Source organism: Eleginops maclovinus, chromosome 5 (assembly GCF_036324505.1).
Source record: "Eleginops maclovinus isolate JMC-PN-2008 ecotype Puerto Natales chromosome 5, JC_Emac_rtc_rv5, whole genome shotgun sequence".
NCBI classification, from domain to species: Eukaryota; Metazoa; Chordata; class Actinopteri; order Perciformes; family Eleginopidae; genus Eleginops; species Eleginops maclovinus.
The window spans coordinates 14,341,734-14,366,812 of NC_086353.1; the positions used below are offsets into that span (position 1 = coordinate 14,341,734).

A 25,079-nucleotide genomic window follows, 5' to 3' on the forward strand; every position below is an offset into this window, starting at 1 on the left:
ACTGAGGGAAGTGGAACCAAGTTCTATGCATTTGCACACAGTCACATACAAATCAGAGTCAAACAAACATGTACACGTACTGCGCAGACATTCACCAGTGTCAGTCAGTGCCTTAGTCACTCACCTGCTTGATGACTCTCTCGAGCAGGCTTGCTGAGTTTATCTATGGCTTTAGAGGTAGAGGACCTGATGTGGTCACTGAAGGACCTCTGCAGCAGCAGCAGCCTCATAGAGCGAGACATGCCGTTTACAACTGCTCCGGATCAGATCGATTATTTAGCTATCGTTCCTTGGCAATATCACAGCTCCTAATATTTGTAAAGCTTGGTTAAAGCATTAAAATTACAACCTGACTAGTTTCTGCATATAACTGTCTCTATCCTATGTAGTGGTCTAGGTTCTGCCTTGTTCGCTTTCTCACTCTGTCTTCCAGTCTGTACACTCCCGTCTGCTGCAGTGAGCATCAGTGCGGTAGCTGCTGGGGCACATCCAGCTTGTGCTGCAATGCTCTCATATTCTATTCTGCCTGTGTGTGTGTGTGTGTGTGTGTGTGTGTGTGTGTGGGTGTGTGGGTATATATGTGTGTAAGCGTGAGTAAGTGCTTTCCGACACGAACTCCAGCACTCTCTGTGAATATCTGAGCAGTTTATAGTCACGACTACCATCCTCATCTCTCTCTCCTAGTCTTTTTAAAAAAATAAATAATCTTGCATCTTTTTCTCTGTCTCTCTCCTCTGTCACCGTCCTCCCCTCATCTCCTCTTTTTACACCTGCCCTACCCTGTCTAGACAGAGTGTATCAATGCCAGTTACATAACCCGTTGCCCAGGCAGCCTCTTATTATAAAGATTCACTTGTCCTTGAAGCAGCTAAAGACACACAGAAGTCAAACCAAAAGACAGTAAGTGATGATGAAGGGATGCAAAAATGATGCTTGAGTCACCCAGAAAGAGCTGCAGGATCACTGAATGGTTTCGAGAAATGGTTGATAGTGAAAATATTTTATGAGGTAGAGCTGGGCGACATGGAGAAAAGCTAATATCAACATTTTTCTGATAATACATCAATAACTACATTACAAACATATTGCAGAATTGACTGCTGGTGCTTTCACAAAAATATTTACACGTTGATCTTTTATATATATGAGAGTAAACTGGGTAAAGGCAACAATAGAACAATTTGAAAATTCAGTTCAGAAAATGCAATCAATATACTGTAATACAGGCTTAAAACCAGGAAAGACACTCATCAGTATTAAGATAGCAGAAACCTAATAATATATCTTGTCTCATATCACGATATAACATCCAAATATTGCCATATCCTATTGAGATATTCCCCAAAAGGACACTGAGATGGCAAGCGTAACAATGCTGGGGTTCCTTCGTCCAGCACCACAGAATCCTCTCAGTTATTCCCCACAGCCAATAATCACTTTCCTCAGCCACTCAGCCATGGGAAAGGGTCTGATGTGTTCTTACTGTAAATACAATGTGGTAGGAATACAATATGCAGTGCACTCTTTCATACACAGGCTCTCAAAAACAAAAAAAATGCCATTTGTTATTTAGAATTCTTTCTGTATGTACTGTAAACCTTATGTAACTAACATAAGCTACTGAGGAGGACAAAAACAACTCACTGGAATCCACTACTTAGACTGCTGCTGTGATCGGATTATGCTGATTTGGCCTCTATTAAGCAAGCCCAGCTCTCTGGGGTCTACGAAGAAGCTTAGTCATTGGCTACTTATTGCGTAAAAACAGCCACTTCAATATCTGAACTGATGATTTTTTCTTTTACACTCTGGCTTTTGAGATGATAACACAATTTGCTCTTAAACACAGGATTACATCTTGCAATTATAACTAAGATATTGTTTTCATCCTATCATTAAGCCACAAATTGTTCTGCTTCATGCGGTACTGTCCTGTTCAGAGCCCCATAGGAGATCAGAATATTAGGAGGCAAGAATATTTCTTTGCTTTGATTCAAGTAAATCATGATACAATCAAGAGGAGAAACAACTTTTGTTTTCACCAAACAACATTTCCAGACCCTGGAAATGTATTTTTTTAAGTCCAAAATTATGCTAACTGGGAATGTTCAATTTTGTGCAGTAGCCAGTTAACTGAATCTACAGAACTTAAAAAGACTCTATGTGTGTGCGTTCATACAGTATGTGCATGTAGCAGTGAGCCGTATGAGTAATAGCATGTAGTATGAGCCGTATTCTTCAGATTGCCTTTCATTACATTCCACACTAAGCTCACACTTGAGAAAGTCGGCCAGTCGTGCTAATTGCTCCAGCAAGTGAAGGTAATGTACCCAGCATTGGCTTATTGCACCCTGCTGATAGCATTGGGCTCATCGTGGCCAATTGACTTTATGGCCTCCTGAGGTTTGCTGAGACTGATAAGGCTTAGATTCCTGTGTCTTTGCTTTTTCACCACCCTGTAGTCTGCGCTTTTGCAAGGGTGGAATCACCTCTTTAAAAATGTTGTAAATGGGGATCAAGATAGGATACAGAAAAACAAACAGCCGAAAAAAGTATCACATTTTTAGTATCGTCCCTCACACCTGTTCCACTCACATGACATCTGAATCAAATTATGTGTTTCATGCATCCGTGAGTCTGTGCGTATTTCAAGACACGCAAATGTAAAGCATCTGGGTCAGTCTTCGTATCACAACAACACATCAGTGTATTTTCCCTCTCTCTCTGTCTGGTGTACCTGCGATAAGGGGGCAAAAAAACAGATTGTAACCTGGATATGAGGGAAAATGTCCTGAAGGGTGGAGAACAGGGGGAGAGGGAAAACAATGGAGTTCTCAGGAAGGAAAGTCTTGCCAACGGCCCCCTCTGTCAAACAAAGTTGTAATGTGCCAGGAGTGTGAACCTACATCTAACTCCACAAACAGTTACCTGCCAACACACTGACCTAGAAATGAAGATAGGGGAGGTAAAATATGACGGGGGGTGGGTTGTTTCTGGGAGGGCTTCAAACAGTGTATGTGAGAGTCTTATCGAAATGGCTGTGAAAAACCTAAACTTCTTTACAGCACGGCCAAAAATGTGTCGGTATGCTGAAGCACGTATGTGTGGATGTGCCTGAGTGTGACTGTAATTGTGTGGGAATCCCTTTGATGTGACCATCTGCTTGAAGTCCTACTCTACTATCAAACCTAAACTCCCTCACCTTCACCGTCTGCCGTAGTTAAACATTACTCCATCCTGACAATCTAATACCTTCACAAGTGTGCCAAGTAATTCAAGACTAAAAACAATGCTTACAATAACATGTCAGACAACCAGACACCTCAAAAATATCAAAACACAATAGTGTCTATATATTGTTACCCAAACAATCCACATCTCTTGCATGTCGTAGACAATCGCTCCCCCAACATGCAGACGAGGGGTATGAACCAGAGCCTGCTGAGCCACGACTGATTGGTTAGCCTGGGGACAGCGTGGGCATCTCACACCATCCACACTGAGAGATTTACAATCCCCCGTTTACAGATTAAAGTATTTACCAGTTCCTTTCAGATGAAGCATTGGTTCAAGTTAGTAATAAACTAAAAAATAAACTGTATAATGGAAATCACAAGAGAAAAGAGAAACCTGAGCAGAAAAAAAACTTTCCTTGTTTTTCTTGTTAAGATCCAGACACATTTATCCCTGTCATTTCGAACGCTAATCTACTCAATGAAGGCTTTTTAGGTAAAAAATAAAACCTGAATGTATTAAAATATGTACAGGCCACATGATTTATAATTGTGTGCCAATTACCATAAAAACAATGCTTTGCTAAGCGTCCCTTATACTGTGGTTAACATGCAAAAAAATGGCAGTCATTGTTTGACCCACGCTACTTTCTCCTTGTTTATACCCTTAGGCATCATGCCCTTTGAGTCATTGTTTTCATTTTTGCATTCAAAAGATATTGAATGGCATTTAAAGTTTGAAAAGCAATAAAGTTGAAGCACATTGAAAGCCCAGTAAGTGAAACCCCAGAAAAACCCACTAGTAGCTCAAGAGAAAATAAAATACATATGTGAGGTTACATTTATATTGTGAAAAAAACCCTTGCAAAACAGCACCTGGATCAAAACAAAAAACCAAATCAATCACCCATGCAGATACTCATTGAAGATGTTTTGTATACAAAGGAAACACATGGTGGCTCATTTTATCTATAAAAAGTACTACATGGTTTCCATACACAGTGGGTGATTAGACACACACCAACGAGCAGAAAAAAATAAGATAAAACAAGAATGAAGACGCAACACATAAAGGCTGCTTTCTTTGGTAATGGCGGGGGACTTTTGTTGTTGTAACAGTTCAGCAAACTGAGTTCCTGTTGTAAATTCCCCCTCATGCAGTGGCTTCCTGTTAAGAGTAACATAGCCAGGAAGATGGATTGCCAAAAAAATAGGTCTCAAAATTATAAAGAAGCAGAGAGGTTTCTGAGTTTGGACTAAAATAAAGTACTGATATGATGGAAATTGTGAAAATGTGACACTTATTGTCAAGATAAATCAACATGAAGTTTGAATATAAAGGAGCCCAAGACACCTCCTGCAATTTGGATATTGCAAAGATGTCCCGGGGGTTGCACAATGGCAGCGACTCCTGTACTGTGTATGGAGGGGTTTGCAAAAAGGTGGGATAAGCCAGATTCAATCAAAGAGCAAGTAACAGGAACTACTGTATCACCGGTAATGAGCTTTATTGACTTGGCTCCAGGCAAAGGGACCTTCATTAGATCATAGAACCTTCTCAGATGAGAGCAATGTCCTCAAAGGGCATGATGCCTAAGGGTATAAACAAGGAGAAAATAGCGAGGGTCAAACATTAGGAAAGCAAGTTTTTTAATATGAATGCTGAAATTAGTTTATCTGTGACAGTCTCTAAATTAAGTGGAAATTGGTGGGGGAATATGCGTACTTTGAGGACTGATAAAGCTAAAAGGTTCAATCACAAGATCTCTGGCTAAACAGTAATCTCAGACACCATCTGTTGCTGAAAAGATTGTTTGTTATTTACACTAGTAATCAAGTATATATCCAATATTCTTCAATACACAATCACATCTCTGTATTAGTTTGTATTAGATTAATAGTTTGATGTTTAAGGAAATGCTCTTAAAGTAAAATGAGAAGATTAAGACCACTCTCGTGTCTGTGAGCCAAATGTTGAAAGGATGATTATCTTGGCTTAGCAGAGACTGGAACCAGGCGAATCAGCTGGCATGTGGCTAGCACCATAGTTGTGTCTTCTACATTTCTATTTGTATAATAACTAAACAAACCAAGCATCGGTTTGCAGACAAGTATTTTCCAAAATGTTGAGCGTCTTAAGAACAAGTGAAGTCACTTTAAAGTAATATATTTCCTGTGGGTATAAGGATTTGAGTTGTTTTGTGGTGATTTAAAAGATAAGGAATGGTCAGACTAATGCACCAACAAAGGGACTTAGTGTGTAATAATACGATGACGAATACTGGGATATCCAGAGCGTCATTTTGTGTATCTGAACAGTAAAAACACAGCTGCATTTAGAATCAGCTTCAAATACCAGTAAAACAACCTTGTCACTGGACTTCCAAGAAGGGAAGGATGGTGAGTAGAAGGGAAATGAGGGATAAAAGAAAGAAGGAAACAAAAAAGGAGAGCCAGACAGACAGAAATGATGAGACAGTTATTCACAGGAACAACCAAATACCTAGTCTAGGAGTACGCCTCCCATACAGGACCCCTCTGAGGGTGCTAAACCACTTCCTCTTTCCTCAGTTTTCTTTTCCTCCACCTACATTCTAGGCTAGTAGTGTAGACTATGAGGCTAAGAGTCCAGGTAAAAGGTCAGGACTTAAAACTGCTACTGGTTGGAAGTACATCATTGTGTTCTGTTTATGTATTCCCACTGGTTTATATTTAGATCAGGAAGGCGCAGCCTGGTGCCTCTAACCTCAGCCACAATCAGGGAGAAAAAACCATATACCATTTTTAGAACCAGGAATCGCTGTGAACTGTGAACAAGCTCCAAAACTGGTGGGAGGGAAAGAACTAGAAAGAGACCTGTTAAACCTTCAGTTTTCCACATTTTTCTGAAAGATATCTATTGATGTCAATTGCCTTCTGTAACAGTTCAGTTTAATTATCTGTAATCAACAATGATTGTCTATCACTAAGCCAAAAAACATTTCAACCCATTGCAGGATTTATAAGTATTTATGAATTTGGACAAGTGAAGACCATGTCAATAACCTGTTGTTAATACTCAGTGGGTCGTGTAAAGGTGAACTAGAATTACAAACTTCTGGTTGTATGCCTACACTAAAAGGTGAACCAATGGTTGGCTTGTTTGGTATGTCTCAATGCCAAATATAGTAATATTTGATGTTATTGTATGCCTTTCTTTTGACCTACTATGCCACTTTTGCTGTTAATTTCTCTGCTGTTTCTCCTAATCTGTCCTCTCATTCTCACACACAAGGTAAACCTGTCAACGTTTGGATGAGAGGATGTGAGGGCACAGTGCTGAACAAGCTGCCTCTGAAGATAAGCACTAACTGACTTTAAGACAGGTCTTTTTTGAAACACTAATTACCATAGAAATCTGCCTACACATTTACCACATTTAGTATGTTCATACTTGAGCATAAGACATCATTTTAAAGCTCAATAACTTTTCTTTTCTCAAACATTTGTAATGTATGATACAAAGAAGAAAATAAGACATTGGTAGTAGCTTCTAAGGAATCAATTGGAACATATAGAGTGGGGCAAAAAAGTATTTAGTCAGCCACCAATTGTGCAAGTTCTCCCATTTAAAAAGATGAGAGAGGCCTGTAATTTTTATCATAGGTACACTTCAACTATGAGAGACAAAACGAGAAAAAGAAATCCAGAAAATCACATTGAAGGATTTTTAAAGAATTTATTTTCAAAATATTGTGGAAAATAAGTATTTGGTCAATAACAAAAGTTCATCTCAATACTTTGTTATATACCCTTTGTTGGCAATGACAGAGGTCAAACGTTTTCTGTAAGTCTTCACAAGGTTTTCACACACTGTTGCTGGTATTTTGGCCCATTCCTCCATGCAGATCTCCTCTAAAGCAGTGATGTTTTGGGGCTGTCCCTGGGCAACACGGACTTTCAACTCCCTCCAAAGATTTTCTATGGGGTTGAGATCTGGAGACTGGCTAGGCCACTCCAGGACCTTGAAATGCTTCTTACGAAGCCACTCCTTCGTTGCCCTGGCGGTGTGTTTGGGATCATTGTCATGCTGAAAGACCCAGCCACGCTTCATCTTCAGTGCCCTTGCTGATGGAAGGAGGTTTTCACTCAAAATCTCACGATACATGGCCCCATTCATTCTTTCCTTTACACGGATCAGTCGTCCTGGTCCCTTTGCAGAAAAACAGCCCCAAAGCATGATGTTTCCACCCCATGCTTCACAGTAGGTATGGTGTTCTTTGGATGCAACTCTGCATTCTTTCTCCTCCAAACACGACGAGTTGAGTTTTTACCAAAAAGTTCTATTTTGGTTTCATCTGACCATATGACATTCTCCCAATCCTCTTCTGGATCATCCAAATGCCCTCTAACAAACTTCAGACGGGCCTGGACATGTACTGGCTTAAGCAGGGGGACATGTCTGGAACTGCAGGATTTAAGTCCCTGGCGGCGTAGTGTGTTACTGATGGTAGCCTCTGTTACTCTGGTCCCAGCTCTCTGCAGGTCATTCACTAGGTCCCCCCATGTGGTTCTGGGATTTTTGCTCACCGTTCTTGTGATCATTTTGACCCCACGGGGTGAGATCTTGTGTGGAGCCCCAGATCGAGGGAGATTAGCAGTGGTCTTGTATGTCTTCCATTTTCTAATAATTGCTCCCACAGTTGATTTCTTCACACCAAGCTGCTTACCTATTGCAGATTCACTTTTCCCAGCCTGGTGCAGGTCTACAATGTTGTCTCTGGTCTCCTTTGACAGCTCTTTGGTCTTGGCCATAGTGGAGTTTGGAGTATGACTGTTTGAGGTTGTGGACAGGTGTCTTTTGTACTGATAACGAGTTCAAAAAGGTGCCATTAATACAGGTAACGAGTGGAGGACAGAGGAGCCTCTTAAAGAAGAAGTTACAGGTCTGTGAGAGCCAGAAATCTTGCTTGTTTGTAGGTGACCAAATACTTATTTTACCGAGGAATTTACCAATTAATTCATTAAAAATCCTACAATGTGATTTTCTGGATTTTATTTTCTCATTTTGTCTCTCATAGTTGAAGTGTACCTATGATAAAAATTACAGGCATCTCTCATCTTTTTAAATGGGAGAACTTGCACAATTGGTGGCTGACTAAATATTTTTTTGCCCCACTGTATATGATCATGTTTACATTGTAAAAAGAGCCTTTACCGTCATACAGTGTATATATAGCTTCTATAACTTCTTTGGGGATTTCTTAATGTTCTACTTTGTTCTTCTAAAGTTTGATTTCAATATCTTACATGTGTATCATATCACTCACCACATAACTTGCATCATCCCCTAGACCATGCCCAACTGAGGATAAAGATCGTCATGCAAACTCGACGCATGACGGTCCTAATCATCGCCAGATGCTATGAAGTATGGAATAAGTTATGTCATTGCCATTCCAGTGCATTAGCACGCTGCAGGCCTCGTGGGGCTTAGGCTGCGTCACAGGAGCCCCATAAAAACACTTATAAACAACAGGTTGTCAGTTGTATCTGCATGTAGACACATCCTCTTTGTGCACAGGAAAGCCGTGACACTGACCACTCACCAAGGTACACCCAGCGCCGCAGGGAGGTCATCAACTGAGCCATTACAGAGCACTGGCTGTGGAAAGTTCTTGTTGATCACTGGTGTGCTTCCGTTGTCACAGAGATAGTAAAATTAACCATGAATGAGCCGTCTTTCATGGCAGAGCAGCAGGAGCCTTAAGGGCATGGTGTGTGATGTAACACTGCAACAAATGTGTCATTCCCAGGGGCTTAAATGTTGGAGATACAGAGGGGTCTTTGAAGTCTCTCAATGAACACTGGGCTTTGTACTCCATCAAGTCCCCCAAAACTCCGCAAACTCCCAATCGTACACCCCCCACCTCCACCCTCCAGAGTTCTGGGTTCCATCACACAGGCCCAGATATGAAGGTTACATAACTTGCTTACAGGAAGTCAGACTGATTTAAATGAAGAAAAATGACCAACAAAATTTGACCCATTTGAAGTTGGAGCTGTACCTTTTTTGCAAGCTTTAGGTCGCTTGTAAAAAAGGTTTAGAGTGGGGCAAAACATAGTGCTCAAAGATGCACAAACACACACAAGAACAAACATACTGACAGCTTCAGCACATTTCCTATGAAATCTTTTCAGCAACAGACGATAATAACAGTGAGAGACAGAGTAAGAGTGAGTGAGGACTCCCAGCAGGATTTCAGACAGCTGGTATTGTTTACTAGTGGACTGACGACACAGGGGGGTGTTTAATGAACACTGCACCCCTGCTGACTGTCTGAAAGTAGCTCTGTGCATCCATAGCTTCCTGATGACCCTGTGCATTACTGGCAGACTGCTGACAGAGAGGTCGCAGCCAATAAAGCGGGGCCACTCTCTACACAGCGGGTTTGCTCTTACGATCGATTCGTAATAAAGTGCAAGAGAATGACGCAAGCATTGCTAGATAATGAGAACACATTATTAATACTGTGAAAGCTATTTATCAGAAGGAAGTCCGGTGAAGATTTATAATTGTAGGCTGACAAATGATACCAAAGTCCAGTCACCAAAGCATGTGTGCATTTGGATAGATACATTTTAGTACACATTCTTCATTGTTTTCTATACAAGAATATTCTTTTGATCACTGGAACATCTCAAGAAAAGCAAAGTTAAAGATGAGGGCAAAAGGTACATGAATACAGGTCAAGAGTTTTGGGCAACAGACACGACATCCAGTCTGGCTCTTATCTTTGAAAGTGCGACTAGCTTGATGGTTTTGAAGATGAGTCTAGGTTCTTATCTAAACTCCCATCAAGTTTCTGATAAAAGTAGAGTCTGTCCTCCTCTATTCAAACCCTCCCTCGCTTCTTCCTTCCTTCCTTGGCTCTTTAAGTGAACACCGGACAAGGCTATCAATCAGAAAGTGTACCGCTGAACCTATTCACAGCGCAACAGACCAGACCCAGACCACAGCACTTTTGCCAAACACACATGTGACAAAATCTACCGATAAGCAACCTAACATTTTTATTTGAGTGTTGATATCTGGGAGTAGACTAAAGACACAAGAAGGAAAAAAAACCAGCAAAGACTCACCAGCTTTTTCTGTCTCAGGAAGGTTGGAGGTGCTCTATGAAACAGAAGAGAAAAAAGATTAGAATTTAATTGTAGCACCATCATTATTGAAACATACAGTTTAATTTCATTAAACAATGTGTTTCATCATATCTGATGAAGACAGCATTGAAAGCAAATAAAAAATCAGTCTTCAGTCTGATGAAGTGGTGGTTATATTTTCAATCCCTTTGCATGTTCTCCCATGAACTTTTTCTCCAGTATGAGGATCAGGATACAGACAAGATGTATGGGCTTGTTTCCTGTGTAATTGTGTCCAGTCCAGCCGGCTACAAAAACTAAACACATTATTGAACAAGGATTAAAAATATCCCCATATTCTGCCTTGACATTTTAAGAATGTGTTGCTGCACTCACCAATAAGACACGTGTAGAAACACAATTTGCCATGCACACTGAAAAAAAGGGTCCTAAAACTCTGTATGTGTAGTTTTCCAATGTGCAATCGTCAAAATAAATGGTCACAGCAGATAACAAACCCAACAGAGACTTTTGGACAAATATAACATCATGAGGAGTCAGAGCACACAGCACATTCTCATCTGATTCAATGTTGATGCAACCCTCATATAGATAGTCTGGAGAGCAACACTGATAGGATCGCACAACATATTTTGTTGCCGTAGTAGATTCCTATCATTCTGTGCACGTAATATTCCCTTCTTTGGTTTGTTGTGAGTTCATAAAAATACTACTGCTTTAAAACAGGGTTTCTGTTAAAGAGTGTGTGTGTCTGTGTGTGTGTGTGTGTGTGTGTGTGTGTCTGTGTGTGTGTGTGTGTGTGTGTGCGTGCGTGCGTATGCAGGGCAGCAGTCAGTCGGAATGCAGAGGTCTTTCTTGCCTCTGACTTTTGACCTCAGGTTTCTTCAATGACCCCCACACCCTGACCTGTTTTAATCCACACTCCCCTGGAATGGATCAGACAGGACAAGGTACCTTCTCAACAGAATTGATCCAATTTCCACTTTGCCTTCAGAGGGCAGAACCTGTAAATATCATATTCACTGATATTCCTATTCAGATAAATGCCTCCTTCATGTTTTTTACCCTCAGGCCATTTAAGTGATTTAGCAGTGTCCTGCTGTGGCTACTTTAAAGCCTGTTCAACCCTTTGGCACCTATTGACACAACAGATTCAGGACATCAAAAGCCACGCTGTTTATCATGTTAAAGGAGTAGTTTGACATACTGGGAAATATGACAAAGGTCACTTCTGTCTAATTGTAAAAAAATATGGCTACCTCACAAATGAACACGTTTTACATTGTTTCTTTACTTCTAAAGGGGATATGTTCTGGATTAGTTCCTTGCTGAAAAACATTACAGCCCAGAGTCTCTTTGGATTGCACAACAACCTCATAGTGAATATGGGGGTCAGACTGCTTTTGACCAATTAATAGTCCAGCAGCTGGGATTGACTCCATTGATCTTTCAGTGACATGAAGGTCTGCTTATGTTTCGAAACATTTAGATTTTGATCTAGTTCTTCACTTCACATAGCAGTTACAGTCTATTCCACACAATACTTATTTACCTAATTGCGATAACCATGAGTACACTTTACTTTAGAAATCTGATCAACGTTGAGTACTGCAGCTCTTGTGAATTTCTCCTTTAAGATTGAGAGAGTTCTCCTATTTTCTGATGAACCACTTCAGGCATGAACAGTCTGCTGACATTGAACACAATGCCTTCTCTCATATGCAAGTTTGTTTTTGATACCAAGCTGGGTGATTACCAGCTGGATAAAATGTTTTTCTTGGTCCCAATCTGTCTCACTCAGATTTCATAGACGCCGCTTTCTGGTATACAAACTTGATCTTAAATCTAAATCTTAATGCGTGCATCTTAGTCTTTATGTTTACCTAAGTGTGTGAACATGCCTTTGTGCTTAATGTGTGGGCAAAAACAGTATTCATCACTTCAAAGATCATGATACACACACGAGGTGAGTAAAATGTCCCCTCTGGATAAATAGCTTTAACATTTATTGCTGATTAATGACCTATAAAAGACACCAGGGAGAAGCCAGAGACTCCCATTCACTCCCCTGTCACTAAATCTCCAGCACAAACAGAACAACAACAGTGAGGTGAAATCAGAGACTGATTTATATTCAGTGCTGTTTCAGCTGTTGGACTGAAGTTATACTAGCACAGTGTCCTTGCTGCATATACATGTGTGCAAAACACAAGATAGTTCGATACAGCACTAACAACCTGTATTGATTTTGACATTTATTAATGTATATAATTAGTTCCTGCATGCTAACATCGTGTATTTTCAAAATATTTCAAAGGTGTGTTATTCAGCTGTTGAGAACAGTCACTTCCAAATATCTTAAATACTTAGATTTTATTTAGGAATTAACAGGCTCTGGGCTGAGTGCCAGAGACAATGTAGGGAAGTCGAGGGGGGCAATAAGACAGATGGACTGACATCTTGCCTGGGTTTAGTCTTTTAGTAGGATTTGTTGACTATAAGAAGACTATCGAATATCACCAGCTTCATCCTATAAGTACGCTGTGATACATTGAGATTTAACCTCACACAGTGGTCTTCCCTTTCTGTACTTTGATAATCAGCTACTTTTGCAAAACCCTATAAAAGTACAGTCTTGAATATTTGAAACAATATGTGAGGTCTGTTGCTTTTTGGCTCAGCACTAACAAGACATTTCAGTTGACCAGGTTGTGCCCTTCCTATTGTGTAAACACCACACCACGGGTTCCTGTCAATGACCCATGAAGTCACTTACACACAGTGTAAATCTCACCTTCACATAATGTTCTGTTTTCCCTCATAATGGCAATTATAGTTGAATAAATGTGAGTGAGAGACCACAGAGCTTGACAAGAATGTGAATGAATGGGTACCAGCAAGTACCAGTGTTTTCACAGCACCACGGTCACATTTTCCCAATGTTTAACGGCGTTCCCCCTAGCATACCACAGTGCAGGTTGTCCCAGTGTAGGGTTGTTCTGACCGTGTCAGGTGTCCAATGGGGAGCTGTAGGCTGACGGGCGGACAGCGTCAGCTGCCTCATTTACTGCCACTAATTTACTGGAAGTGGGTTGCGTGGGCGGCACAGGGGGTATGGTATGTGTTTGCTTTACACATGTCTGTGTGTGTGTGTGTGTGTGTGTGTGTGTGTGTGTGTGTGTGTGTGTGTGTGTGTGTGTGTGTGTGTGTATGTGTATGTGTATGTGTATGTGTGTGTGTGTGTGTGTGTGTGTGTGTGTGTGTGTCTGTGTGTCTGTGTGTCTGTGTGTTTTGCCTGCAAGTATGAAATCGGTTCATTATTGCTATAACTGTAGCAGGAAGTTCAGTTGAGTGGGTTTTATACCACTTCAGTTTGAGTAATGATAAACTGCACAATTACCATAAAGAATAGTTATTTCATTACCAAAACGTTAATGTTATGTTTGAGGTTTTGATTAGTGTCCAACCTGACAAGCACGGGGTGTTTGGAAGTGCTAAATACTTGAGAATAACTATGTCATACACAAGGAGTCAATAACTCAAAAACCCTTTGTAACCCGTTGTAACAATAAGATTTTAGTTTTCCGTACTGGATCCAGTGAACACTTTGTGTACAGCTGTGTGAACAAGTTTTTCTTTGTGAGTGAGATAGTCAGAGATGTTAAGCAAACCATTGGCATGTGGCTCTTGCACAAAATATCCCAGCAGTCCACCATGCCTCTCTCAACCCTCCACCACCCTCTCACCCCCGGCCCCCCTCCTGCACTACAGCTGCAGTAGGTGTATGTGTGTGTGTGTGTTTGAGTTTGTGTGACCACCCATGGTCTGTCCTGGCCAAGGATTAGGGGGCTCAGGCTAACCCAAACCTTTTTCTCCACCACTTAACGCAAATGGCTAAATTGGTGCAGATGGCTTATGGTCAGGTAAGCTGGCGGCTCCGGCACTAGATGTATAAGGTAACTGTGTGTGATAGCGGGAGGACAGACATTGTGTGTGTGTGTGTGTGTGTGTGTGTGTGTGTGTGTGTGTGTGTGTGTGTGTGTGTGTGTGTGTGTGTGTGTGTGTGTTTGTGCATGCCTGTCCAGGGCCTTTGGAGATGTTATCTGGAGCTCATTTCTGTTTTTGACTGGCATGAATGTGCTCTTTCTGCCCTGCACTTATAAAATAATTTATTCTCCATGCTCTGTCGACCCCAGAGTGCACGTGTGCAGAGAAACGTGGGAAACAATTTCATTGTAGTCTTCTCCTTCAGGAGAAGTTTACCCCCCCCCTTATACTTTCTCCCCCGCATGCACTTTCCACATTTTAATAGTTTCCACATGTCAAACTTGAAGTGTGTCAACAGGAAGTGATGTGATGACTTGGTGTAATGATGCGTTGGAGCATTTCCTGCGGAAGATGTATATTAGTGTCCAGATGTTGGTTCTAACAGATATTTCAAAAGAAAACAACTTTTTATGAAATTTGGTGAAATGTCTCAGTAACATGTACTGACGTCTTGTATAACGCTTGATGCCAAGGTGAAATCTATTTCAATTGGTGCACTTTAGGTCTGTTGGAGTAAGTTGTAAGGAGGTTAATGATTTTACCATACGCACCGCATACTCAATCACTCACAGAGAGAACGTCAGCTGAGGCCAGGTTCTTCCACTCGACCTTGAGTTGTGAGATATGTTCTGTGTGGGGCGAGGTTGGCTTAAAAAGAGTGAGAAAAGTGGATATGCACACAGATAGGCACACATTTGTCTTTGTTTACAAGAGTAAGTCAAAGCAACAGGCTTCTGGTTTCAGGCAGTGTCTGGTGGGATTTAGTGCTGGGCCCCTGGAGCATAAACTGTTGACTGGCCCTTGGAATCCATCACCGGAAGAGAAAAACACTTAACTTGTCTGACTAAAAGATTCCCCCCCCCCCCCCCCCCCCCCAAAAAAAAAAAGGGAAACCAACAGGTCATCATCAAACTTTACCTCTTAGGTCCTCTGTGAAGGTAGTAAAGCTTGCTCTTGTGCATAAATAGAAAAGTTCCTCTTTATAATATCTAACTTTAGTTCAAGGCTTACCTAATAATAGCTCTATCTGCATAACACCCCCCCAACTTAATTTGGTTGAGAATTTGTATTTCAATTCATGAATCATGCATGACCTTTACTAAAAAAAGGCAAACCAATAAATAATGCCATGAGAAAACATATAACAGGAAGTCTGACCCTTTTTTTGACTACGTATATTTTCACAAGCATAATATGTGTTGTACTGAAGTCTGTCTTCTCCACGCTGTTTTAATTCTCTCTACACAGGATAGTTAAATCCAGATAACAACCTCATTAATACTGAATATAAAATAGGAGTCCAATCCTCATCAATCCATTGTCCACTATAGGTTTATCCTTCAGAAACAGGCTACGCTTTTCTTTATTATGTTACCAAGAAGCTCCACAAGTGGTTTTAAACATATCGAATTAAAAGTTTAAAAATAGATGCCAAAACAAATGGGACTGTTTTATTACCGTTGTTCAACTCCCATCTCATTACTCTGATAAAAAGACAAAATGTGTCACCTGTTTCCGTTCGCCACTTTAAATGTGTGGCTTATGGAGCAGAGTTAACAGGGATAAGTCTTATGATCCATACTGCACCAACAATGCAAGCCTGTGGATTAGCCGATGACATTTTGGGGCGAAAGCAGAGAGTGGGTTAACAACACAGAGGGATTAGACTGTCCTCTGTAGAAGACGGTGGAGGCCCCACAGCAGACACCAAGCTTACTGACTTACGAGAAGGACCGTTGGGCGAGACCTTGCGGGACCATAGTGTTGTGAGATATACTACAGAGGGCACACTCTTGACCGTCTGCTTTACAGGGCACTGCGTTGGGCTGGTATATTTAGCACTGAATGTTGGGTAAACCTTACTAGAAAAACACTTTGTGCACATGTACAGTTGCCACAATAAGATATTTAGCTAAATATAAATAAAAAAGCCTTCAGTATTACTTACACTGAAGGCAAAGATGATCAACTGGATTTAGACACTCAATTTTATTTGGCAAAGGTAATGCAACTTCAAGGCAAACACGAATAAAAGAATACATCATTGAAATTAAAATGTTAACACATGCTGAAGCCGATGTTACAATTAAAACCTTAAATCAAAAGCTTGAATGAGTGTTGGCCTAACTTGCACCTGGTTTTACGATAAATTTCTGTGTGCATGTTTCAGCATCTATGAATTTGTGTTTGTGTGCGTGTCTGAGTTCTTGAGTACATTTGGCTTGTTTGTTCCTTCTGTGATTTATGGCGGTTCATTATCATTGGGCTGCAGGGGTGTTTCCAGATGCCTGCATTATCCAGTCATCCTTAAGATTTACTGTCAACAACTAACATCATCCTGCAACTATTCTCTGTGCTTGTTACTGTCTACTTTACGTAATAGATATGCGTTACACTTTGTTGACTCAGTGCGTGCCTTTGACACTACCAACATGTACTCGTTAGCAACAAACACAGCACAGTGATGCTTTCATGTTGGATGAAGTACTATGATTCATTTAAGATTGGAAAAAATAAGATACAAACACATGGAGCCATAAATGGGGATCAAGCTGAAAAGATTTAGGTGATGTTAGAGTATGTTGTCATAAAAGCAAACAAAAAGTGTTGTCATTGAGTACAGCAGTGCCAACACAGATTAATTTGAGGTTGACTTCCAAAGAAGATGCTTAAACCTAAAATGTTTTTTCTTAAACAATTAAGCATATCGTAGTTCAAGTCAATTTGAGAAATTTGAGCAGGCTGAAACATGTACACGCATTTCATGATGCCATGTTTTGGCTTTGTGTTTAATTTTGTTGGTTGATGAGACTTTGCCAACTATAAAAAAGATACAATTTTATTTTTATTCTGTATTCCTTTTACTACACTGTTCCTGGATAGCTTAATGGAATGGCTATAGCCTTGAATCTATGCGAAAAACAAGATTTCCTTGTGGGGGTTGAGGAGAAGTTCATTTTGCACATCCTGTTCTGAACACAAGCCTTTTCTTTTTTCATACCCTCTTTTTTCAAACCCCAGCAGGTCTGTGTTTGTCTCCTTGTTACAGCTGTGCTCAGCAGAGGAGTGACCTTGGGGACAATTACACCACACAAAGCGGATAGCGTGGCCATGACCAGAGCCACTACTGGCTGAATGGAGGTTGACTCAATAGTTCACTAACTCATTATAACCTACAACAATCTTTTAGCCAAATATGTTAGAGGAATGTAGAGAAACGTAATTATGCCTGCTGCACATGAAATTGACTATTGACCTAGGACAGGTATGACAGAGAGTCTGGAACCAAATGTAATGATAAATAAAAACAGTGAAAGTAGAAAAACGTTGAGTCTTTTATCTCTGTGGGACACTGGGAAGGTGTGGTTTGAATAAAGGATGTTTGGGGACTCTGAGGCTGCCAAACCGGAACAAGGAGGAAGGACAGAGAAAAGATCTGCAAGTGACCTTAGCACGCAAACCACAGCGCTTCTATTGTCTGCCGAACTACAGACAGATAAAGAGCCACGAACATTCATCACCAGCTGATAGGGAATGCAATCTTTCTGTCATTTTAAAATAAAAATATCTCTCAATCAATCATCCCACCAAAATATCTTTAGAATCCAGACATGGAAACACCAGACATTAGTAATCTGGTACTTTCAGAATTCCCTGTGAAACAGCGGCAAAACAACCCAGAGATGACAAAGGATGTATTTGGAACGCTGTTGTCATAGACACATAATACAGATCCAAGGGGTCAATGGTCACCCTGTTATGGAATGTTTACCAAAGAAGATGAGGGCAGAACCTTCCCCGACACCATACAGTGTGTGCATGACATGTAAAACACCCCCGTGCTAAATATAACAGCCATGGTCTGTGACTTTACGGGGACTCGGGGTATGTCTTGCTGGTGGGAACCCTCCGCGCTGAGGGTGACTGATGTGTTGTTTCCTACTGTAACATTTAGAGGAAGGTGGTCAGGGGTCAGCAGCCTCCACCCGCCTCTGTGGCTTGGCACATCCTTTGCAGCAATGGAGCTCTAAAAATAGAGTCGCATAACAAATGGCTTTGACACCACGCATACCTTTGGCGCTAAAGATTACACTTAAAAACACATTAGTGATCTCTAATACTGCTATGATCGGAAATTATACAAATCCTTAAAAAATAATAACAAGCCATCACTACAAAAAGATTGGAAATAACTACCCGAAAGAATGAAACCTGTCAGTGGAAGAATATAAATAGAGTTGAAACAATTTATTGAAAATGTCATAGTCACATATTCAGTTTTGTTTGGCAAAAATAAATCACTAAAAGATATTTATTGGTTGCATTTTCTTAAATATGTTTATTATTCTACTACAGTGGGACTTGGGACAAAACAAGACTTTTTACAACCTCACCCTAAGCCTGAGCAGTTTTCTCTAGTGTTTAACATTTCATAGAGAAAACAAATAATAGAGAAAACCATCTGCAGATTAATCCATGAATAGTTAGTTTCCACCCTGAATATGATATACAGCCAAATCAATAGATAAAAAGGAGTCTATAAACCAAATAAAAGCCATGTGTTGCAACAAAACAATGCACAGAAAATAAAATGGCAAGACACCTGCTACACTAAGCAAGTAATAAGAACCTGCCAACAAAAACACTCTGGGGCAAAGAATAGCAGTTCCACCAAGAGAAAAAACACCTGCTGTGGCACAACATCCGCTAGATGTTAGCCCCACATTCGATGCAAGAATAACAGCCACCTGCTGAAGGCTAACAATAGCCACGAGGTCAGGAATCTATTCACTTGAACCCAATGCCTTATCCACGCCACAGAGGGAACAACACTGCCTAGTGAGTGTCGTCTCATCACAAACGTGAACACATACCACCACTTCATTTTTTATCATTGGGACAGAACAGTACAAGTGTGTGCTCAGTACAATCACACTGAGTGACACTGAGTAGCAAGATGTGTTGGGCACAGTAAGAACACACACACGCACTATCCTCATGGTTTTTGGTTACACTGTAAAAAAGGTCCACCTACTACTACTTTTTTTTTACTTCTTGGATCTCTCCTAATAAATTACAGAAGGATGTAGAGTAGCAATTTCTGTGTTGATGTTTCCTATAAAACGGGTTGCCCTCACCATTGTCTTGCCAAAAAGATCTATGTTGTTTGCTGTCCTGTGTAAACTTGCAAATACCTCTTGTAATGATGGATGCCAAGACACGTTCAATGCAGTATATAGTTATGCTTGTGAGAAATGTAGGTAGTGCAGAGCCAGTGAATTATTAGTGAGCATTTTTTTCTATTTTCAAGACTATCTTTATATGTAGCACTCTGGATATTGGATTATTTTATATTGGATTAGTTCTGTGTATAGCAAAAGCTTTGTTTTCACTAAATCATTTGATTGTTTAGTGTGTTTAATAACTGGAATGTGTGGGAAATTCAAGATGGTATAATTGTTTAAAAAGTGTATTTTTTAGAACCAAGTACTATTTTAAATGTGATTAAGTGAACAAATGAATAAATTATTATTCTGTGTTTGAATAATTTATTATATTATAATCTTGTACAACACAACAAGGTGATGTCTGGTTGAATGAAAACGTCAACCCCGCTTCTTCCTGAAAGCGCCTTGTGTTTTCATCATTTAAAGGATTTGTATTGTCTAGCTAAAAAGATTAGGTGGGCGTCCTAACACTTTAAGATTGAAAGAACTCAGCAGTCTCTTCAACTATTAACCACTGAGAATCCCCTTCATGGAGTCATCATCTCTTCGGCCTCAATCAATCACCCTGCAGGGCCTCCACTGTAAAAAGCCTCCTATTAGGCGCAGTGAAAGCACTGTTTACCCAAGCTTAGTGAGTAACCTTGGGTTACTGCATGGAATGAAGGCCGTGGAAACAGTTGACCACAGACATTATACATCACACATCAGAGCACGGGGCTCTGTGTCCCTTAAAGTAACCGTCACACATGCATGAAATATAGTTTTCCTTTGAGACAGCATAAGAGTTGTGACATTCAACAAGACAAAGCAATGTCAACAAGGAATTGCGAGAGTTAAGAATGTGAGAATTTTTTTTTCATCAAGAAACAGTGATATTTCTACAGGTTGCAATGTTTTGTTCTAGCTAGATAAGAGAACTGTTATGTATCTGAAACATCCTGTTCCATGGTTTCGGGATATCTTATTATGCATTACCACAGCATAAGATAAAAACATGTAAAACTGTTTTTTTTATTTACATTTGTCTTCAAACTATTGTAAAAGCTTCCTTGAGGGTTCAGTCCACTGGCTACCGGCTTTGTTCCCTTTGCCCTGTGTCTGAAAGCAATAGCAAAGGAAGCTGACAAAGTCATTAAGTGAGCAAGCAGGAGGTTTGAAGACACACGTTTTACTTGAAGCGTGTCCCCCCCTTGCTCCCCCTTGCCCTGGCTTTTCACCCTTAGAGCCCCCTTCTGACCCCTTTGTTGGGGCGAAGAGGTCTAGATCTTTGGAACCAGCTAATTATAGAGTTTTAACGTCTGCTCGACTAAGCCCTGAGTGCTGGGGGACATTCTTACAACTGGGGGATTCACTACGACTGTGTGTGAGTGTGAGTGTGTGTGTGTGTGTGTGTGTGTGTGTGTGTGTGTGTGTGTGTGTGTGTGTGTGTGTGTGTGTGTGTGTGTGTGTGTGTGTGCGTGCGTGCGTGCGTGTGTGTGTGCGTGAGTGTGTGTGTGTGCACTCTCTTTATGTATTCTGATTTATTTAAACTTCAAAAAAAAGTTTCTATTAGTTAAGATAGAATACAAATAACAAAGCAAAGGGAAGGAAAGAAAGCCAAAAAAGGGAGTAAAGAACAAAGGTGATGTATGATGTCTTGATGTGTCTCTATCAAGATGTTAATAGTAAAGATGAGATGAGCAGTCTTTCCAAATGTGTCACCTCATGACCTGCTGATTATGGTTAAGATATATATTGGTATAATTTAGAGCACTGGCTTACCCCACTTTTAGGTTTTGCTCCAAGGGCTGGTGTAGATTCTAAAGTGGAGGCAGCAGGAAGGTGTGGATGTGCCGGGCTTTGTGATGCTGCTGGGACGGATCCAGCATCAAACTCCTGCATCTTTAACAGATAAAGATAACAATGTAGGCCTTAAATCGCAACAAACAGTTTTTTTCTTCATATTCAAGTATTTCTTCAAAGATGATCAAGAGCATAGTTGTATACATTTAGAGAAAACTACACAGTGCATCAGCAGGTCATTGATATTGACATATCAATACATATATACATAGACATTTCCAAGCCTCAAAATGGCCAATAAAAGGAGAAAATACTGTAGGAAAACATAAGCTATTGAATAAACAAAAGAAATGTATGGATCTATTTAGTGCAAAAGATTAATTTAATAAAGAGTAACAGCAGGGTAACATGCAGGTGTGTACCAGCAGCTGTCGCCGATGGAGGGTCGGCGTGCTGCCCATGGAGGAGGTGGCGCTGAGGGCATTCTCAATTTCTTGGTCCAACTGGTCCAGCTTCATCAGCAGCAACACCATTGAGTCCAAGCGAGCATGCTCAACCTGAATAAACAGAGAAATCACAATAAATACATTTTAATAAACCAAAATCAGAATTCATCCTGGTAAATAAGTAAGAGCCTTGCATTGCAACTCTGCCCCCATGCATAGGATGACAGGGAAGAGGACTCTTATCCTGCCTTATTAAGTATTATTTAGAATATTTAAATGGAAAGAGAAATTACCTGAACCTACTTAAAAAACCTTTATTACTTTGTGTGTCAGTAATTAAGGTTATATATATGTTTTGGGTTTAGGCTGCAAATTGTTAAGAAACCTCTCTGCTTCATATTGAGGTCCCCGACATGTTCTTAAAATATGTCTATACTATACTCAGACAGTATTGCTTTTCAACAAGGTGGGCTGAATGTTATCAAGCTACTGTACTTACATTTAACATTAAAAAAAAGGAACTATACTAGTTGGCTAGAAGCCATTGAAATCTTAACAAACTCCCCAGTTATTGGCTTTACTTCCCTTCCAAATCAAGGACTCCAAAGTGACCCTGATCAGTGATTTATCAACATATTACAAATACAACGATCTGTCTTAAAATAGTCCGGGTTGTTTCCCCTGCTTTTTTATACCCTTTGCGTTTAGTGTTTATCTCTTAAACATATGACTTTCAGCCTAAAAACATTCGCCCCTTATTCTTTCAGTTTGTGTTGAAAGAAGTTTTTAATTAGCAATTCTAACGGTGCAAACACAAGTCTCACACTGACCTCAGGTGGTATGTCTCTGGTAAGACAAGCTACATCACATACAACCAGCCACTCTGTCCTTGTTTGCAATGCCTCAATCGTGAATAGTTTGATTGAATACACAAACACTTGTCTGAAGTTCAAACACTTGTTTAATCCCTTCCTGGAGTTCTTAACAAAGTATATGTTTTAATTTCTTTCTGCCTGTCATTTATCCTGGCTCTGGGTGTGGCTCCCTGTCTGAGCTTCTCGACCAAGAAGAACCCTAAGAAATGACATCAGACGGCAGGCTCATTAGTCCCAAACAAATCTCGTCACAATCTCCGCTTAAAAGGCAAGTAAAATACTTTATAAGGGTGAGCTCATGGGACACACAGCCACCGTGATTGTTGGCGCAGTGGTATAGAGTCATTTTAATGTGTTAATATAAGCCTGGTTTTCAGATATTCTTTTTGGTGCTTCTTGCCTTTATGGATAGCCATAGAGAGACAGGACTGGGGAAAGAGAAAGAGAATGACACGCAGAAGATAGCACATCTTTCTGTTCTAAGACGTGATACATTAGCGAGGAATATTAATGTTTATTGTAGGATAAAGTCAGTACTAAACAAAACCTGTGACACAGCTCATGTGGCTCAATCTTGTTTTAGTTAAGTTTACAATGGGTGTGTGCAGATGACAACATTCATACAAGCTGTGACTAACGCTAATGTGTGTGAGGCTGACAGTTTTATGGATCCTAGATAGAATCTGCATCACGATAAACAAGCTCCAGCTCGAGCCCTGAGCCCGGCTTCCTGCTCCATCCCTTATAACGTCCTACGACTTGGGCTTACATTTATTTTCCAGTTAGTACCCAATTACCCTGTCAAAAGCAGTTCCTTTTGAGTTTGCCGAGAGCAAATAGACATCGAGGGCCATGTGTGTCATGGAAATGTGTCTCAAATTGATGCATTCATTTGCAATCGTAGCTAGTGGCAGCGCACATTGTATCGTTTTGTCTCCTTGACAAAGTATCACAATGAAACATTGTATCGTGGTAAAACAATGACATCTTTACGAGGCCTCACTGAATGAACAAAAGCATCTGGCTCGAGATGGCAACAACAACCACAAAACAGCAGAGTAAAAAACAAGTGCAATGTCAGGCGCCTCAGTTAGGCCACGTTTTTTCGGGGGGCTTTCTGGCGGTTTGGGTGTTCTCAGAAGGTTTCTTTTCTCTCTTTCCCATCTTTTGAGGTTTCTGTTACATTCCTCTTCACTTCCTGTTTTTTGAGATGGGAGACAGTTCCCACACTGTTTGAACTCTTAGACCCCTCCTTCCCCTTCCCTTGCTCTCTTTTTCAAACCCCCTCTTTCAACCGGTGGCCTGCATCCCATTTTTCAGACCTGTCGATTAGACTGAGGGTCTTTATCTCTGTTGAGCTCAATATAGAAGATTATGCATCAAACTACTATGTGCAAACACTCCGTTTAATGTAGGTTTGTCATTCATAAACAGTTACCAAAAGCATGACGGTTTGATTTATGAAATATGGAGAGAAAAGAAGAGAAAAAGGCAAAGAGAGCACTGAGATGCTGACGTTGCCAAGTGGTCTGCTGTCAGATAAGCGACAGTTGAGCCAGTTTGGCCCTGGGTCAGGATAAAGCCTTGTTGCTAAAACAAATAAACACAGTAACAAAGCCCAATATCAGGTAATCTGAAGCCATTATGCAAACCAGATGGTTTCATTTCACAAACTCAATCTGCAACAACATGTCTCATGAGGGACATAATCATTTGTTTGTACAATTTCTTATCTCTTATCAATTTCTTTCTTAGATAATTCGATGTTACTGTTGCTATTGTCCACTTACAGATATTAACATGAGATAAGTAATGGCCTTCATAATAATAAAGACTCACAATCTTTTACTGCTCTTTATGCTAACTATCTTGTGTCCCCAACTCCCTTAGGTACGTTTATTTCACTAAAGCACATTTTCTTAGTAAACTGGCCTCATAAAGGATGTAAATCCATCCCATGGCGATAACCCAGTGGTGCTGTGGAAGAGGAGGCATCCATCACCATATGGTGGATGAATTGCGTTGGCGCCTTCCAGGGTAATGGCCAAATTTTCCCCACATAAGTACCATATGGACAACTTTTTTGGTTATTTAATCAAAAGGTTGAAAATCATCCTAAAAATGAAACTAGAGCCAATGGTTACCAATGGTTTTCCATGTCCATGCACTGGACTGCGATCTCTCATCTTTGGCAGCGAAAATGTAATGATGTCAACTTTCGTCATTACTGAAAAGGCCTCCAAGTATTCTTTGCTAACTTAGATCTGTTTGTTAAAATAATGCAGTGATTATACATGAAAATATCTGGGATTACACAACTAATAT

At 40.4% G+C, this 25,079-nt stretch overlaps 1 protein-coding gene across 3 annotated transcripts in view; it reads right to left on the minus strand.

The window, feature by feature from the left end:
• Positions 1-25,079, minus strand: part of dlc1 (DLC1 Rho GTPase activating protein) — a 73,850-nt gene that overhangs the window by 44,406 nt on the left and 4,365 nt on the right. For 2 of the 3 annotated variants that reach the window (XM_063883582.1, XM_063883581.1), the window contains exons 3-5: positions 21,856-21,990; positions 21,413-21,532; positions 10,356-10,389 (exon numbers count right to left, since the gene is read on the minus strand). In XM_063883582.1, coding sequence (XP_063739652.1) covers positions 10,356-10,389; positions 21,413-21,532; positions 21,856-21,990 — 289 coding nt within the window. Of the gene's footprint in view, positions 1-10,355; positions 10,390-10,751; positions 10,800-21,412; positions 21,533-21,855; positions 21,991-25,079 lie in introns of those variants that run through there. The other variant, XM_063883583.1, reaches the window with a different exon arrangement.